General features: G+C 35.0%; 1 protein-coding gene across 3 annotated transcripts in view; it reads left to right on the forward strand.

The window, feature by feature from the left end:
* LOC128859758 (uncharacterized) overlaps window positions 1-16,926 on the forward strand; it is a 114,471-nt gene that overhangs the window by 68,097 nt on the left and 29,448 nt on the right. For 2 of the 3 annotated variants that reach the window (XM_054096816.1, XM_054096817.1), the window contains exon 2: window positions 9,422-9,494. In XM_054096816.1, the coding sequence (XP_053952791.1) occupies window positions 9,422-9,494 (73 nt within the window). Of the gene's footprint in view, window positions 1-113; window positions 816-9,421; window positions 9,495-16,926 lie in introns of those variants that run through there. The other variant, XM_054096815.1, reaches the window with a different exon arrangement.

Below are 16,926 nucleotides of genomic sequence, written 5' to 3' on the forward strand. Positions count from 1 at the left end.
CTTGGCGGCATCGTTGGTGCCTTTCAAAACAATAGACTTCAACGAATCGAGTTCAAAAAGAAATCGAAATCTGCCTTTGGCTTTGGCTGACTTGCAAGTGAGTCAGTTGCATTTTAAACACCGGTCGGGGTGTACGCATTCGACGTGCATTAAATTCATTCATACCAATGAAGCGTGTGGTAAATTAAAAAAAAAATAGTAAACACATAAAAATAATCAATCAAATTTGTGGTAAAGCTTGGAGCAACTTGCAAACATATACACATACACAAATATTTGATCTCCTTTGTTTGTTTTGTGAGAACACCTATTTCGCGCTTTTCCCTACTGGGTTAATTGTTAATTAGTTGTTGCTTATGCAGTTATGAGAAAATTATCTAAACTGGCTTCAGTCTATGCATTCTGCGTTAGCTCTAATTTCCTATAGCCTCAACGTTTTTCAGTGTCAAGGTGTAAGTGCTTGAATACTAAAGCAAAGTAAAGGTGTTCGTTGTGAATGATAATAAAAAACTAAAAGAATATAAAAACCAAAAAAAATTAACCTCACTCATTCAAAGTGTCAGTGCGCTATTAAAAATTTACTGAAACAGTCGCTGCTGCTAGTAGACTCCTTTCCCCAAACGTGGTCAGTGTCAAATGCAGCTGCGCGAATCTTATGCCAGCTGTTGCTCTGCCATGGTCAGTCAGAGGTCAACAACTACAACTGCTACTACAGTTGCAGAATTACAGCTTACAGCGCGGGAAATTGCAAAAGAAACAAAGCCAAAGAGAGCCTCAACGAGTTGGTTGTATAGAGTGCACACTTTGCGAAGGCGGTGAGTTTTTTATTCAGGCCACTCGGTTTTATTACCTAATAACGTTTTCTTTTCTCGTAAAAATGTTGCATTTAGTCTGTTATGCGCCATTGTTGTTAAATTTTTCCGTTCTTTATTCACCATATTCATTGGGTTGCGTGTTCTCTTCTCACATTTTGGCACTCGGACCAGTCAAATTTGTGGCACCTTCTACTCCATACAAAAAGTGAGAGTCAGCGTTGGCCAGGTGGTTTTAATTTTTCTGTGTACACAAATTCGTCGAAATAGTTGTGCGAAAACTTAGCTTCAATTTTATTATAGTCAGTATTTAATTTGTGAAAAGTTTGCATGTTTTTTTGTTCTTTTCTCAAACGAAGTGTGCAACATTTTCTCAGAGCGTATGAAAACATTGTGGTAATGTGTGCGTGAAGTGAAGTGACATTTTTCTCGAGAAAAGAAAAGACTATAAAAGTAAGGGTCGGTGAGATGAGGCATTGTTTTGAGCTGAAAATTTTGTTTATTATTTTTAAACTACATCAAAGAAGTGCATAGCAACTAGACATACTTTTGAATGGAATTTTGAGAGTTTCTTTGGAAGAGGATGGCTCCTGTAAGAGTAAGGAAGTGGGTCAAAGTATGGCAAAATTGCAGTTTGTGAAAATTTTATTTGTCGGAACCTTTGTTTTTTATTTTTATTTCATTTTGTTGGGGATGAATTCTATTTAATAATTAAAAAACATGAACAAAAATCATTTTGTTTATCTGTATTATTAGATTTTTCGAATATTCCATTATATATAAATGAGCTCGTATTTATGTGGCTGTCTCAACTAGTTTGAGGTAGCGTATCCGATTAACCAAGAATAGACTGTTCGCTCAACATCGGGTTTTCACGCCCCACGACAGAAAAAGGCTAGCCGCGTCTAGCAGCCCCGCGGTAGCCAATTGAGGTCAAATTTGGAATGGGCCGTGAAGCTATTTGATGTGACCAAAGATCTTGCAAGCCCATCCCTTCGATTTGCGACCACTAAAAATCAGTAGCATTTGCAAAGAAAAATGAACCAATAATGCAACCGCTCCAAAATCGGCGCCAAGCTGTCACTGTCTGCGGGTGCATTGGTTTTTCAACAATCACGTGCAGATCTCCCTATCCCCAGATGCGGCAGTTTTACTTGTTAAATAGCCCTCAAGATGAAAGTGCTTCGGCGGAAAAAATAATTTGTCGAGAAAAATTGTTGTTCAATCTTTCCCAATGTTGTTCAAGCGTAAATCGATTCATTTCGTTCAACGGGGATATGATACACTGACTTTTTGTCGAGATTTGTAGCGGGGAAGATAAATAACTTATGACTAAAGAAAACTCCCTGAATAAATCTTCTACTCGTCCTTCCTATGAGACTGCTCACCTACACATGTCTCTACCAGAAAACAAATCATCCAAAATGGGGCCACAACAACCGGCTACGGCAATGAGGCTATGACAAAATAACCTGACTTCAGCTCTTTCATTTTAGATTAAAAATTCACGATCTTTCACAGAGAAATTTTATTTTTTACTCGTATTATACTATTTTCGATCTAAAAGCTTTTATGAGAACTAAGAAAATTCTTGCACTGTAAGCTCGGCCAGTTATTCATGTATGTATTTTTAAAATTTTGATGGAAAATTTTCTGTCTCAGAGCCAGCCAATAAATCAGATTGTTCAAACTACAAAAGAAAACAGATCCAAGCAGTATGGGCTATGGATTATTATTATTAATATCACTGTATTTCAACCCCCTCAATGGACTTAGTGTATTTCTTTAAGCCAAACTCACTTAATAAATTTTAGTATTCCCATCATCAACAAGCCGTTTCCGTGCCTGATAGCGTTAAGTTAAGGCTCACAACCCTTCCTAAGGATAAACTAAGAACGCTCACGGGCATTCTCATATGTAACTACAGAATGCGCAGTCATCTGCACAGGACTGCGATATGGTCCACTGACTTCTGTCGTTTCCACGACCAGTCCCCGGAGACTTTCTTCTCGAATGTGGCGCTATAGTGTGAAGAAGGTTAAAGCATCTCAGCCCGAAGAAAGGCATATGCAATCAGCCCAGCCCAGCTCTTTCTTAAGCTTATTAAGATTTTAATGGTTGTATTATTAAAGTTTGGCTGAAGTACTGTGATGAGTGGAAGACTATGAGGTCGGAGTGCATCACTTTCATTAATTCATTTATTTATGCTCACAGCTGACAGTTGCCTTTTACGAGAGCTATCCGTTGCAGTAGGCAAATTCCCTAACCCGCTGAGAATATGAGCTGTGGATACTCCTTTCTAGACTTTAACGTCGGTTTAGCCTAGATCTTTTCGCACCATTCCATTTAGCTCAGTGATGTAATTCTACGAAAAAGAGATAGGCGCCTTTCAGTCAACAAAAAAAGACATATTGCGACCCGTTTGCTTATAACTCGAGATCTCGTCACTCTAATGAGCGTCACCACAATATTTGTACACTCATATGTATGCATATATGTGCTTATGTACATATGTATGTTACATATATGAATTTGTGTTTGCATTAATATGCAGCCATGTGTTTAGTGTTGAATTTGTGCTCCTTGCACCATTCTCGAAAGAGCTAAGGTGTATTTTCTAAGTAAATATTAATTTAACCAGCCACACCTTGGACCTGTGTTCATACATACTTGAGCACACATACACATTTATATATGTACATACGTGTCGCTTAGATGTTTCAGGGATTTGATGGAATGGATTTTCCAATTCTAGGAAATTAAGCAAATCATAAAAATAACAAAGGATATCCGATCCACAACCACCTCAGCTTGCACTCCTTGTCCTGCTTCTCGATTTCTCCTTCTCCTTCTTCCCATGAATTACTGGTTTTATTTGCTCTTTGTGCAACGCCTCACTTGTCAATGCAAACGTAGTTTTTCTCACAAATGTCCTTTGATGTTGCACGCCTGCACGTAGGAATATATTACCCATTACACACAAGCATATGCACGGATGTGCATACAACCATCACTAGTTTCACGTTTTTCTGCTGCCAGATTATTTTCTAATTTGTTTTCGTATCTACATACCTGGCAGTCGATTGCGCCATTCGGACCCAATGCATTCCTGTACTTATATATGCATATATACATATGTACTTATATGTATGTATGTATGGATATATTATATCCATACGGCAATTTGCTTTCAACGCAGCAATTGCATAGCAGTAGAAATTCCTCATTGTACTAATATTTACAATGCAGCATGTCCTGCCACGGCATTAAAATGTAAGGAATGTTGGAATTTTACAACTATTACTATCCCCTGTATTAGGGTATGTCGGTTCGTTGGCGGGTCAAATATCAATCAAGTAGGTTGCTAGCCGGCCTGCCCTAGCTTCGTGATAGAATTCCAGCCGTACCTCTAAGCAGGAGTTTAGCTTCTTTGGCGCGCGAGGTGTATTTTATTTCCCACCTACCCCGCATATCTGCCTAGCATTTCCCGATCCGTCACCAGGGGATGCGATAGGAGACAAGCAGCTATGCACGGAAAAGCGCCCCATGCTCCAAATAGGAGTTAAAGGAAGCTATTCATATATTTTGTGCAATTTATACATGTGTAATTGCATATAGACGTTTCACGCCAACCAACTCTGTCTTCATTTTGAATTTGAAAAATCGGGTTCGTATCTGTAGTCTCAAGACCCCTATGTAATATTTTTAAGTAAATCCATGGATTTTTTAAACTCTCTTCTTTAGTATTGGATGAGCAATTTCAAATTTTTAAAATTGCGCTACGGTTTCGAAATCCCCTGAGTATCAAGTTTCAAGAGAACTAAAAGAATTACTTAATATTCCTCCGCCATATTGGATCCGCTATTTTGAGTTTCAAAAATCGTATCCTATCCTATTCCTAATCAGCGATCCCAAATATATTAATATATTTCGCGAACCAACATTTTTGCAAAATTTGTTCTTATAAATAAAAGTGACTTGATTCATGAATGTATTCAACATTTAAACTTTGGAATAAATTGATCTTTTTTTTGCGGAATTTGTGATTATAAGGACAAGGTTTGTATGAAAAAAAATCCGTCAAGAGGCGCCAGAGCCGAACTATTATTGTAAATCATATTTATGGGCCCTTTTCGCATTTACTCGAAATATATACTGTTAACGCGAGAAAACTTAGCCGCTAAGTGGCGCCAAGATCGAGTTGCTACTAAAACATTTTTTGTGATCCGATTTGAGTCATATTCGAAATATACCACCTTGGTCAAAAAGTTCCCGAAATATAATCAGAAAACTCAAAATACGTCGTGGTTTTTTGGCTTGATCATACAGAAAAGGAGCAGGACTTGTACGTGACGTGCTCAAGAGTCGGTGAGCCATCTACGGTATTTGTTTTCTCTCCCGATAGAAATATAATTTATCATTAAGCGTTACGATGAAAGTATTAGAAACAGCAGTAAATATTTTTGAAATATTTAGAAAAGAGCGGGAAGGCAGGATGCCTTCTGATACCCTCCTGCAATACCAACACAAAGAGGCATCAATGATCCAATTAAGGAGCTCAACAAAATGCCTGCAAGGTGTTTCTTCTAGGATCCTAGTGAACGTATCACCCATGCCGACATTTGCTAAAACTTGAGCCACCTCCCGGCCACGTCAGGAGGTACATAGGTAGACACCTGATGTTATCTAGCTAATATTTTTCCTACACACCATTTTAATTTTGGATATTATTACAGCCCGAAAGGATTATGTACATGAGCAAATAAATATTTGCACGAAAATACACATAGGTAAAATAGTCAAAGTCAAAGTCTTAAAAGCCTTGCAATAAAATTTTCTGATGATTTGACTACACAATTTTCTGCTCATAAATTTTATGACCTTTCCTCGACAACGAAAATATCTTCGCAAGCAGTATTGTGTCTATTATTATATTGGGGAGAGGGGAGTTTCCGGGTAAATGCCAAACATTTATTTTTTGTTTTAAGACTCTTCATCAAAATTACTTTGTATTTCTTCTTCTTTTTTTGTGCATAATTGGCGCGCATAAATAAGTACGTACGAAAATTTAATCAGTGAAATTGAATACTCTGTTGCATTTCATACTTCATTTACTTAATCTGTTTCGCATGGACTGAACGAATTTTAAGCCCCATTTACTTGTATATCATTTTTGTGGGAGTACATACTTTTTGGATTTAAAGATTTGCTGGTTGAATAATATTAATTTTAGCGATATTATTTTTACCTCTTAAGCTGGGCCTTTGGAATTTTTTAGGTAACTCAATTTCTATGAACCGTGCTCATATTTCAAGACTTTTTCCCCCCTCTTAAATATTCGTATTCGTGAATGTCATGATTTAACGATAGGAGTAGAACTTCATACAAAGATAAAGTGGCTGAAGGATACGGATTTTCAATTGTAAATGCATGATGAACTATCAAAAACCAGAGAGAGTTGCCAAGGTTTCTTTCTGAATGTGTCTTTTTCAATTCCATTCAATTCGGTATCGATAACTATGGTTCAGTAAAGTTTGGCAAGTCATCGTGAATCGTTTAAGGTCAAAGAAACGCTTCCAAATTGTAGAAGTTTGCTTCGAAAACAATAAATCTGTTCGCGAAGTTCATAGAGCACTGGCGGCATCATCGGACCTTATTTCTTAAAAAATGAGGAAGGACTTGCTGTTACGGTGAATGGGCAGCGCGTCTGATAAACATCGATAATGTTGGTTCTAATTTGCCACATAGGGCCCTACAATCGATTTATTGCAATATTCAAGCCAAAGAAAAGAAAAGAACGAGGTGCGTTGAACAGTCGAGATGCAGTTAAAGCTAGAAACACACGACGATGGTGCAAATGGAATGGCTTTCCGTCATTTCATATTGTGTTAGCATCCGAATGTACACAGCGAAAGAAAAAAAGCAAATCAACTGGTCTACTGATATTTCTTTTAATAAATTTGCATTGGTTCCACTTGTGGTACGCGGCCCCCATCTCGACATGCAGAAATTATCTCATACTATATAATGCAAATGGAGACCGCTCAGTAAACCTCAGTCAATGGAAACCGATGCAATAAATCTCAAAGCTTATGGCATGAAATGTATCGTATGCAATAAACTGTCACTTTGCTGCTTAGATAGCTACATTTTCATTTACACGAAATCTTTGTAGTGGCAACGCTATAAATCAAAAGAGAAATATAAAAATGGCATGATGGAAAGAATAATGAGATGGCGCCTATCGCGGTCCCGTTACTTTGTCCTCAGCGAATTTGACAACGAGTTACGTGATTTTAGCACCAGTATGGCCAGATTACCATTTTCGTAACTCGATTTAGCATTTTTTTTTGTTATTTAGCAGTCAAATCTCTCTCACTACTGCAGTGTTGCCTAGCTTTGGATATAAAAAAACACTAAAATGCCCATTTAAAGAAAATAAAACACCAAATTTTTATTGAATCACTTAAAGAACTTTGTATGCGTGACAAATTGTGTTAAAAACGTGCTTTTTTAATAAATGTGTTTTGCTTATGTACAATTTAATTTATGAGTTCTTTTTTGTTAAGCGAAACTCTTTTGTTAAGGGAACGACTTATTTTCTATATTTGAGGTTATGTAACTATGTAGATAAGGTACTCTTTTTGTAAAAACGTCAGTATGGTTTCTTTAGTATTTTCTGGTATTTTGTGGCTTATTTTAAAATGAATACACATGAGAGAGGGACAATTAATAATCTTACATAACCTTAAATGGAGCAAAAAATTAAATTCACACTTTCAAAATATCAAATTTTATAAGAACCAACAAATTTTCATTAGCACTAAAATCTTCTCAGAGTGGCCTTTTTTAACCTTCTTTTGTATAATAATGCAGTTTTTTTTTTAACTCTAAGTTTCGGTAGCTTTAAATTAAAAACAAAAAGAAACAAACACGAAACTTCAACATTTTCGCATTTTGGGTATAAAAAAGCACTAAATTTATTGTGAAGAGCAAATGGTTGGCAATACTGCACAACTCGGAAAAACGTGACGTCACGCACTCTCTGATGGGCGCAATCTTCTTTCTATCATTCTTGTAAAAATGAGGCCGAACGCTTTTTTATGATCGAAATATGCGAGGAGTGCTTTAATGGGATTTTTTTTAATAAAAGGTTTTGTGTTGAAATGCCCACGTAGGAATATATGTACGTACAGCTGTGAACTTGAAAATGGCAGTAGGTACTCTTAAAATTTCAATGCCAAATGTCTATGAAGGGTTCAGGGATTTCATATGCGTAGAGTTTATCTGAATAAATCTTGCAACTACGTAAATAACGGTTCTTTATTGACATCGTTACGTAATTAAGTGCAACAAAGTTTCACATCAATGCAAATTAAAAACACCAATATATGAGTGGAACCTAGTAATATTCCAGAACACATGCAACCTTTCTTGCAAGTTCGTGTTTTCGTTTATTTCGCATATTGCTCCCATTTCCCATTTGTTAGATTCGTACGAGCATTAGTCGTTTTAGCAACAACAACAATTTAAGAAATTTGTTACTTTTTTTAAATTTTTTTTTTCATCTAGGCTAGGCTTTAAATATACATACATTAATATAAGCTATTTTAAAGGTCAATCATTGTTTATGGAAAGTTTAAATGCTTTAATTTTTTATAAAAAAAGACGATGAATCCTGACTTTTCAGGATTATTATTGTTAATATTCGCTTTTCTATTACATATGCACATACATACATATGTATATATTTCACAAAAATAGCAGTGCGATATTTCAAAGTTTTAACTATTTTTTTTCCTTTATTGTGAAATATTCCTTATAACACAAAGTTTCAAACTGCATAAAATTAAAAAAAAATTACAGACTTTAATCCAAATTTCAAACCTTTAGTCAGAATAGAAAAATTCTGAGTACCTATGCAGTTTAAATTTTCCCCATTAAATTTTAATAAAATATTGTGGCAAAATTCGCCCTGATATCTCATAATTTTTTTACATGATGCTATGCATTTTCTTCCATATAACGAATGCTCAAACCTTTTGGTATATGGAGAAAATGCACAAAATATCCCGTATAAACCAAAAAAAAAACTATTAAAAATCAGCTCAATTTTTGAGCCACTTCAAAAATTCTAATCAAAAAGTCTGAAATTTTTATGAAAATTTGTTAGTTTTTTTTTTTTAAATTTTGTACAAAATTTTATACTTTTTTAGTTAATATGTAAATAGTTTATATGTTAAAATAAAATTAAAAATAAATAAATAGTCAAATCTTTGCATTAAGTCGACTTGCTATTATTGTGAACACAGGTGCACGCATATTTTCCTAAAAACCACAATTCTGTTTTTACATTGCTCTTCATATCCTTTATGCATTACTTTCCGCTTTTAAAATCTTATCTTTAAAGTTTTCAGGAACTCAAACTTTGTATCATTAATTTCAAACTGCCTCCCTTTAATATGTAGATATGTATGTACATATATACTTTATTCCTCAGAGTAGTTAGTTCGAAAAAGCTCTGTCTTCCCTCTGCTGTGCATTTTCAAAACCAGTTTTCTTCTTTTAATACATTTTGTTAAATTCAACCATTTTCCTCCTATTTCCAGTTCACCCAGAGCCACAAATCCCTCTACATTAGCAACGGTTAATGATGTGAAAAGCAATTACTCAACGAATTTGGTAAGTCTGGTTTTTTTATACGATACTTCTGCGCATTTATCCACACTCGCTGTGCCAACTATTTTCCTGCAAAATTAATTAGCTAAATTCCACACTAAAAAGCGACGTATTTATGTAAAAATATTTTACTAAAAGAAAAGCAGCACACACATTTTTGTGTGCAAATGAAGAAAATTATTCAAGCGTAATGGCATTTAATTATGAAATTCATAATGTAATGGTTTGCGAATCAGTTTGGGTTTTGCTTGTAATAACTGCATATCAATGTATGTATGTCCATATGTAAATGCTTGCCTGCATGTCGGCAGTATATAGGTATGTATGTATGTATATACGTCCCATTGGGAATTTTGTATGTATGCATGTGTAACATGAAAAAAAGAGCAAGAGGGCACTTGATCTAGCATAAATGAGAAAGTTATCTTAGAATCTATATATTTCTGATCTGGTCACGTCAACGTCAAGTCGTCAGAAACTCCTGGTATATATGTACTGTGAAGCCCCTCTTGGGCGGACATACTTCGTCAATCAACTTTTGTCCATCTAGGAGAAGGGTCTGCTAGTTAGAAGTAGAAGCAGAAGCTAGTTATTTCCGAACATTTTAATTTTTGTTTCACAGTGCATATTCCATTTATGTGCATAAATGAATAAAAAGTAATAACGAAAATAAAAATAAATATTGCAATCAACAAACTACATAAAACTAGATGCTTATTCATTACATAAATAACTTGTAAATTGTCGATTGACTTAAGGTTTTTTTTTTTCAAAAGGAAACTATTTTGCATATGCTTCTTCAATTTTTTTTTAACAATTCGAAAACAGTAAAGGCATGGACCCCACTCATCCATTTTGACCGAGTTTGTCCGATTATTTATTTTTGACGATTTTGACGAAATTATGATGATATTATATCAAATGTACTGAATTTATTTATTTGTATCTTAAAAAGTTTTGTTCGCAAGATTTAATTAGTAAAACTTGCCTACTAGCCAATGCTCTAACAGACGTATTGTTTTCCTCGTAAACTTTAATAAAATCACGGCACAAACTAAAGAAAAAGACATAAAGAAACATCACACTATTTGTTATGAAAAGAAATCTTTATGTTCCTTGATAAGAGGTTCGCGTGCGCTTAGTAGAGGTTTTTGTGTCAATTTTATAAAAAATAACTGTTCGCGTCCGGTCAAAAGAGTGTCCGCTTTAGAGAGTAATTTATTCCAAAATGTTTACTTCAAACTTAGTATAGGAAAAATGTCCGCCCAATTGAGATGTCTATCTAATAGAGGTACCCGTTAGGAGAGGTTTTACTGTAATGGGTATAATTTCGTGAGTGCTTGGATCTTCACTCATGATCTCTCAGCCTATTCAAATCCAAATCCATATAACTTCAATAATCGTACACCCATATTATAATATGCTTAACAACAAGCATGAACTCTATAATAATACAACCAGAGGCAATCTCTTGCATTAATACATAACATACACTGCCCCTTATACGAGTAGCATTGTTGTACTCGTTTGGCAACTCGTTGCTTCAAATAGCTACATAACACGTGGATTGCTGGGGTAATTTCTTATTTTATTTCCAAATGTGTGTTCATGTATGTATTGTCATTGCTATTGTAAATTAGTTAACAGGCATATGTGTGTACATATCAACTTCCATATTACTCGAATGAGCACCATTTGTAACAATAGCTTCTTAGCGCTGTTACTCTCATTGCTGTTGCTATAAGACAGCCAAGATGAGTAAGTTAAGTGAGCGATGTCACATAACTGTAATGCGCAAACAATTTATTTATTCATGTATTGCGCTCCCAAACGCATTGGCTCTATTTATTTAAATCTCACAAACCTGTTATGTTATTTATGGGTCAAAGGAATTAATAGTGTTACTACAATTATTTGCTTGCATAAGTGATATGTGCCAATAATTGGGGAATTGATATATGCATACATACATATGTTAAATGTGTTGTCTTGATTGTACATATTTACATAAGATGAGAACAAATGGGGTCTGCTTTAATCTGGGTATTGACTGCGGCCGCCGTAGCCGAATGGGTTGGTGCGTGACTACCATTCGGAATTCACAGACAGAACGTATGTTCGAATCTCGGTGAAACACCAAAAAAACAAAAAATTAAGAAAAACATTTTTCTAATAGCGGTCGCCCCTCGGCAGGCAATGGCACACCTCTGAGTGTATTTCTGCCATGAAAAAGCTCCTCATAAGAGAGCTCTTATATTACCATTACCATAAAATATTAATGGATTTCGATTACTTATGCGTTAGCAGATTATGCAAAGAGATATATACAGTAGATTCTGTTTTATGCAGTAGATACGTTCCGCAAGAAGCAGCATAAAAAAAGCTACCAGTTCTATAGTAAAACTATACATAGATACGTTTCAAAAGTGCTAAGAACCGCATAAATCTAATAAATCGCATAAAAAAGGGCACTAGTCCTATATTATTACTATAGATACGTTCCATAGACCGCATGAATCTGAAATAATTAAATAAAATCACACAAACAAAATATTATATTTTTTAAAATTATATCTTTATTTAAGAAACGTCAGAATCGAAAAATACATTTACGTCAGAAATAGAATCAGACAATACCCACATGTTGCGCATTCGTTTAGGATTTGGCGAAAAATCACTTCCGTCACTTGAGGAAATGTACACGTCTGATCTAGATGGTTATGCAGGCGGTTCCATACTTGTAGGGTTAGCATTTCTGATGTAATCTGTGATGAGTTTTTGCTTAGCTGGTTTAGAATCTTGTTTATATGTACAATTCCCGATAGGTCGACATGCATTTTTTAATTTAAAAAAAACCGCACTATTTCAAAACCGCATAAAAAAAGCCGCATAAAAACAGAACCTACTGTACATACATACATACATAATCGGGAAAATAATTTCTCATGTGACTAACTTGATTTTTCTTTTCTCTAATTAATTTAAGTGCTTCTGTAGCGATCCTTGATCTCTGCCTGAAATAAATAATAAACAAATGCCTCACAAGTGATAACCTCATTTTTCCTTCAGTCAAATCTCTTCTCACATATTCAAGTACAACTCATGCATAACCACTCAAACAAATGTACTCTGTAGCAGCATTCTGCGTGAACATATGTTTCCAACATTTCAACGCCGACATGACAGCCGCAACAGTTTTGTATTAACATTGTACTCTTAGCATCTCCTTCCTCTTTCGCTGAATGCAATAAAAGAGTTCTAAAATAGATTAAAAAGTTCATTGCCACACTGCGAGTATTTCAAGTATAGAATAGTATTGAAAAGGATTTTTCCCCTCTGCACACTTTCTGACTGAACTCGATTTAGTTGCACTTTTCTTGTATTCTAAATTTGCGCTATTTACGAGTACTTGAGAAGTGCTCGGAAGTCATTCGCCTGTTAAGTTTTTTTAAAATGTGCATACATACATATATAGGAGGGGAGGGAAAAGGCGTACAACAATGTAAAATAAGATGCTTCCGCTGTAACGGAAGTTTTTTGAGCACACATATTGTATATTTATTGCTACTGATGTGAGTTAGTATCTGACTTGTATATCCCTCGTTGTTCGAATTACCTACGCTTGTACATATGTACGTATGTATCTATGTGCACATATGAATTCAGCTGGAACAAACTAGAAAAGTCTCATATTTCAATGTGAAAATTTTCATTCATAAATAAATTTCAATGCAGTGTATGAAGTAAGGTGCGTATGGTAATCTACATACATACATACATACAGTCGTTCACATAATTGAGTATACTCCTTATTTTCAATGAAGCTACCAATGTAACTAAAGATTTTTCGACTATAAACGAAGACTCATTAAACAGGTAGCAGTTACCAGAAGGGTTGAAATTTGGATTTTTTTCTGTTGTATTTATTTGTTCTCTTAATTATCAGTCTTTGTTTAAAGGTTTTGGCATTTTGTGGACCCAAAGCAAGAAGAAATAACATCGGTCTTGGTTTTTTTTTTTTTTTGCTCAAGAAATTTCACTTTCAGAATTCCAAACAAAATTGCGAAATACAAGCAAAACGAAGGGGAATTACATGTTTGTGAATAGGAAGAGGTTTCGCCTCCTCAATAAAAACTATCAAACACAAAAGGTGAGGTTCAGCGCACTAAACTGGGTGGCAGCCCTTAGTCGAGGAAAATGCCATAGGAATGCACTCCCACAGCTACACATCAGCATGGCTTCCGTAGAGTGCACAGTACCACCACAGCACTCACTGCCATAGACACTCAGATCAAGCGCGGGCTTAACCAAAACCGCCTCTGCGCAAGGACTGGCCTAGTAGCGTTGGACCTGCCAAAGGCTTTCGATACAGTCAGTCATCTCACACTACTAGATGATATTCAACAGTCGACCCTTCCACCGGGACTAAAGAAGTGGTCCGCGAACTATTTGTGTGGTCAGCAATCGTCTTGTCATTTTTCGAGACCAAAGCTCAAATCGGAGGATGATAAAGAAATATAGTTCGTAAAGTACGGATAAATCCTATTATAAGCATTCTTAAATTAGCTGCAAAGACATCAAGTAACACCAAGTAACCACTGTCTACTGAAACTGTCAGTTGTGTGCTCCGAAAACATAACTTGCACGGTTGAATCTCAAAAAAGAAACCATTTCTTTATTCAATGAATCAAACTAAGTGTTTGAAGTTCGCTCGAGCTCATCTGAATAACTTTTGGTAGAGGGTGTAATTTAAGTATAGAATAAAAATGAATTTTTGGAGATCAGATGGAAAGCAAGTTCTTAAAAACAAAGCAGTATTCTCAGCTTCAAAACAAAAATATTTTAAAAGTCATATGATACAGTTGGTGCGTTATATTTAAAACATCCATTAAAGCCAGTGGAGCCGGATCCAAAATATTTATTGAGGAAAAATGTGAACCTGCAATTTACATCGTAGCGACGCAAAATTAAAGCTTCTATCAAAATACGTAGGTCGGGAATGGCTGCTGAACAAAGCCCCTAAACAACTCAAAACACCACCACAGTCACCTGATTTGAACTCATTAGAGAATCTGTGGGCAAAAATCAAGTTAAAATTTCTTTTCAGAAATCAAGTTAAAAATGTTCACCCGGGCAATAAGGAGGACCAAAAACGAAAATAAATGCGTCCCACAAAAATTATTTACACACAAAAATAATTTGTGGTCCTACATACTACCACTTTTTCTATATTTTTTCGTACTTACAATTTCCATGACATTTATCTGGACTTTAACTCAATTTAGTAAAACGAATTTCGTTTTTGTTTTTGAGTTATTAATACAACTTCGTTTTAGCCAATTGAAATGGTGCGTGACAATCATTAGGAAATGCCCGCGTTCTAATCTCCGTGTTTGAATAATGTTTTTTAACAGAGGTCGCCCCTTGTCAGGCAATTACAAACCTTGCCTTACTAGGCAAAACCTCCAAGTGTATGGCAAACCTCCGAGTGTACTTCTGCCGCTCGGAGTCGGCTTAAAACTGCATTTGTGGAAAATAGCACGACGCACATAAAAAATAGAAGGGGGATCTCGGCCAAGTACCCAAAAAAAGTGTAAGCGCCAATTATACTCGTATATGTATTTATGTATATCATACAACTTTCTTGTGTTTGCAAAAAATCAAATTTAATTTCCATTATATTTATTTTAAGGCCTGATAACTGAAAAAGTTAATAAAAATAAAAGTAAAAACATAATATCGATTCAATACATAGGCTGACATTTATGTATTTCCCATTAGCTTCTGAGTATACTCTATTTTATGAGCAACTGTATGTACATACATATATGGTATATTGGTAAATGCATTCAAGGAAGCATTCTCGTTCCACGATTGCTTCAAACTTGCATTTAATTCAAACTTCTTGTAAAAAATTATTTTTATCCGCAATATATTTCACTGAAGTTACGTTCCTTTTCTCTGTTTGGTTTTTCTAACTCGTCAGTTCCGTACTTTAGTGGCAATTTACGCTATCATAAAATTTATGAACAAAAAAGGAAAACACTTGAACTGCCTTTGCATTTCTTGCAACACAGCACCAACATTCTTACTCATACATAGGTCTTTCTTCCTTGCTTCCATTACATTTTTTTCTCTCGATACAAAACAATATTACACCTTAACTACCTACCCTTTGGGGTAGTCCGCATCCGGAACTGTTTGTTTTACATTTCTTCACACATTTGCTCTTACGTTTATTTACATATACACATACATACATACATATGTATGTATTCGTATGATATTGGTCCCACGCTGTGCCTACTTCAGTAGTATAATTATTACTGCCACGAAAATTCTCTGCAGAGAAAATCTATGTACATACATACATACATATATTAGTGAACGAACAAATTGGTACGATTTCACAAATATTGGTCTCCTTGCTACTGACAGTGAGACATTTGGTCAATTCACAAGGTGTTGTGAAATTATAATTTTTTAATAAAAGTTGCATGAAAATACGATGGTTTTGAATACCTTGTTACGATTGCCTTTTCCTCTTTTGTCTCACACATTTTTATTAGGTCCTAACGCGTGCGCTTTTGCTTAATCTGCAATATAAATAATTAAGTTTGTAAATATGAGTAAAGGATGAAAAAAAATATAAACAGACACAGCTGATTATACAACACAAATAAACTATGCGTGTACTAAAGTACTAAACATTCCTCGTTCGTTCCGCGAAACTATGTTACATATGCAGGTATTAACAATAAATCCACAAAAATTAATCTGCCCGATCGCGTATGGCGAATTAGCTGGAAAAATAGCAATCAGCTGTCAAGACTGTTTTAAAAGATTTTTCTTAAAGAAATTGCTTTGGTGGAATATTTTATTGTTTTCGGTTTGTTTAGTTATTATTATTGATGTGAAGAAAAGGCAAATAGAAGCATTATTTAATTTGATTGCGCAATTTGCAGCTAACTAGTAATAGACAGTTGAAGGAAATCTGTAAACGACGTCTACTGAGGTTGCAAAAAATTATGGCAGCAATACGCTTGAGAAATTCGATATTACTTTTATAATAGGCAATAACAGGCCAAAGCGTCCTTTTTCTATAATATGAATGAATAATAATTAATAGTTTTAACAAAAATGCTACTAGAATTATGTCCACAACCTTCTTTTCTGTACGGCATCCACTTTATTTAGACTTTAGTTTCTCGTTGCATTTGTTGTACAGGGTTGTACAGCAAAAAGTATATTTTATAATATCATTTTATGATCTCGGATTTTGGGAGAGAAATTGTGTATGGGTAACTTCGCTTTTTAATTACGTATTGGGAGTTAAGCTTGAAAAAGTAGACGATTTAGTATATTAATATGTGATCCAATCATAACTAGGAACTAAACACTCGGAGAATCTGTAAAGCACTGGCAAGCAAGTTTT

This window comes from Anastrepha ludens, chromosome 4 (genome assembly GCF_028408465.1).
Source record: "Anastrepha ludens isolate Willacy chromosome 4, idAnaLude1.1, whole genome shotgun sequence".
NCBI lineage: Eukaryota > Metazoa > Arthropoda > Insecta > Diptera > Tephritidae > Anastrepha > Anastrepha ludens.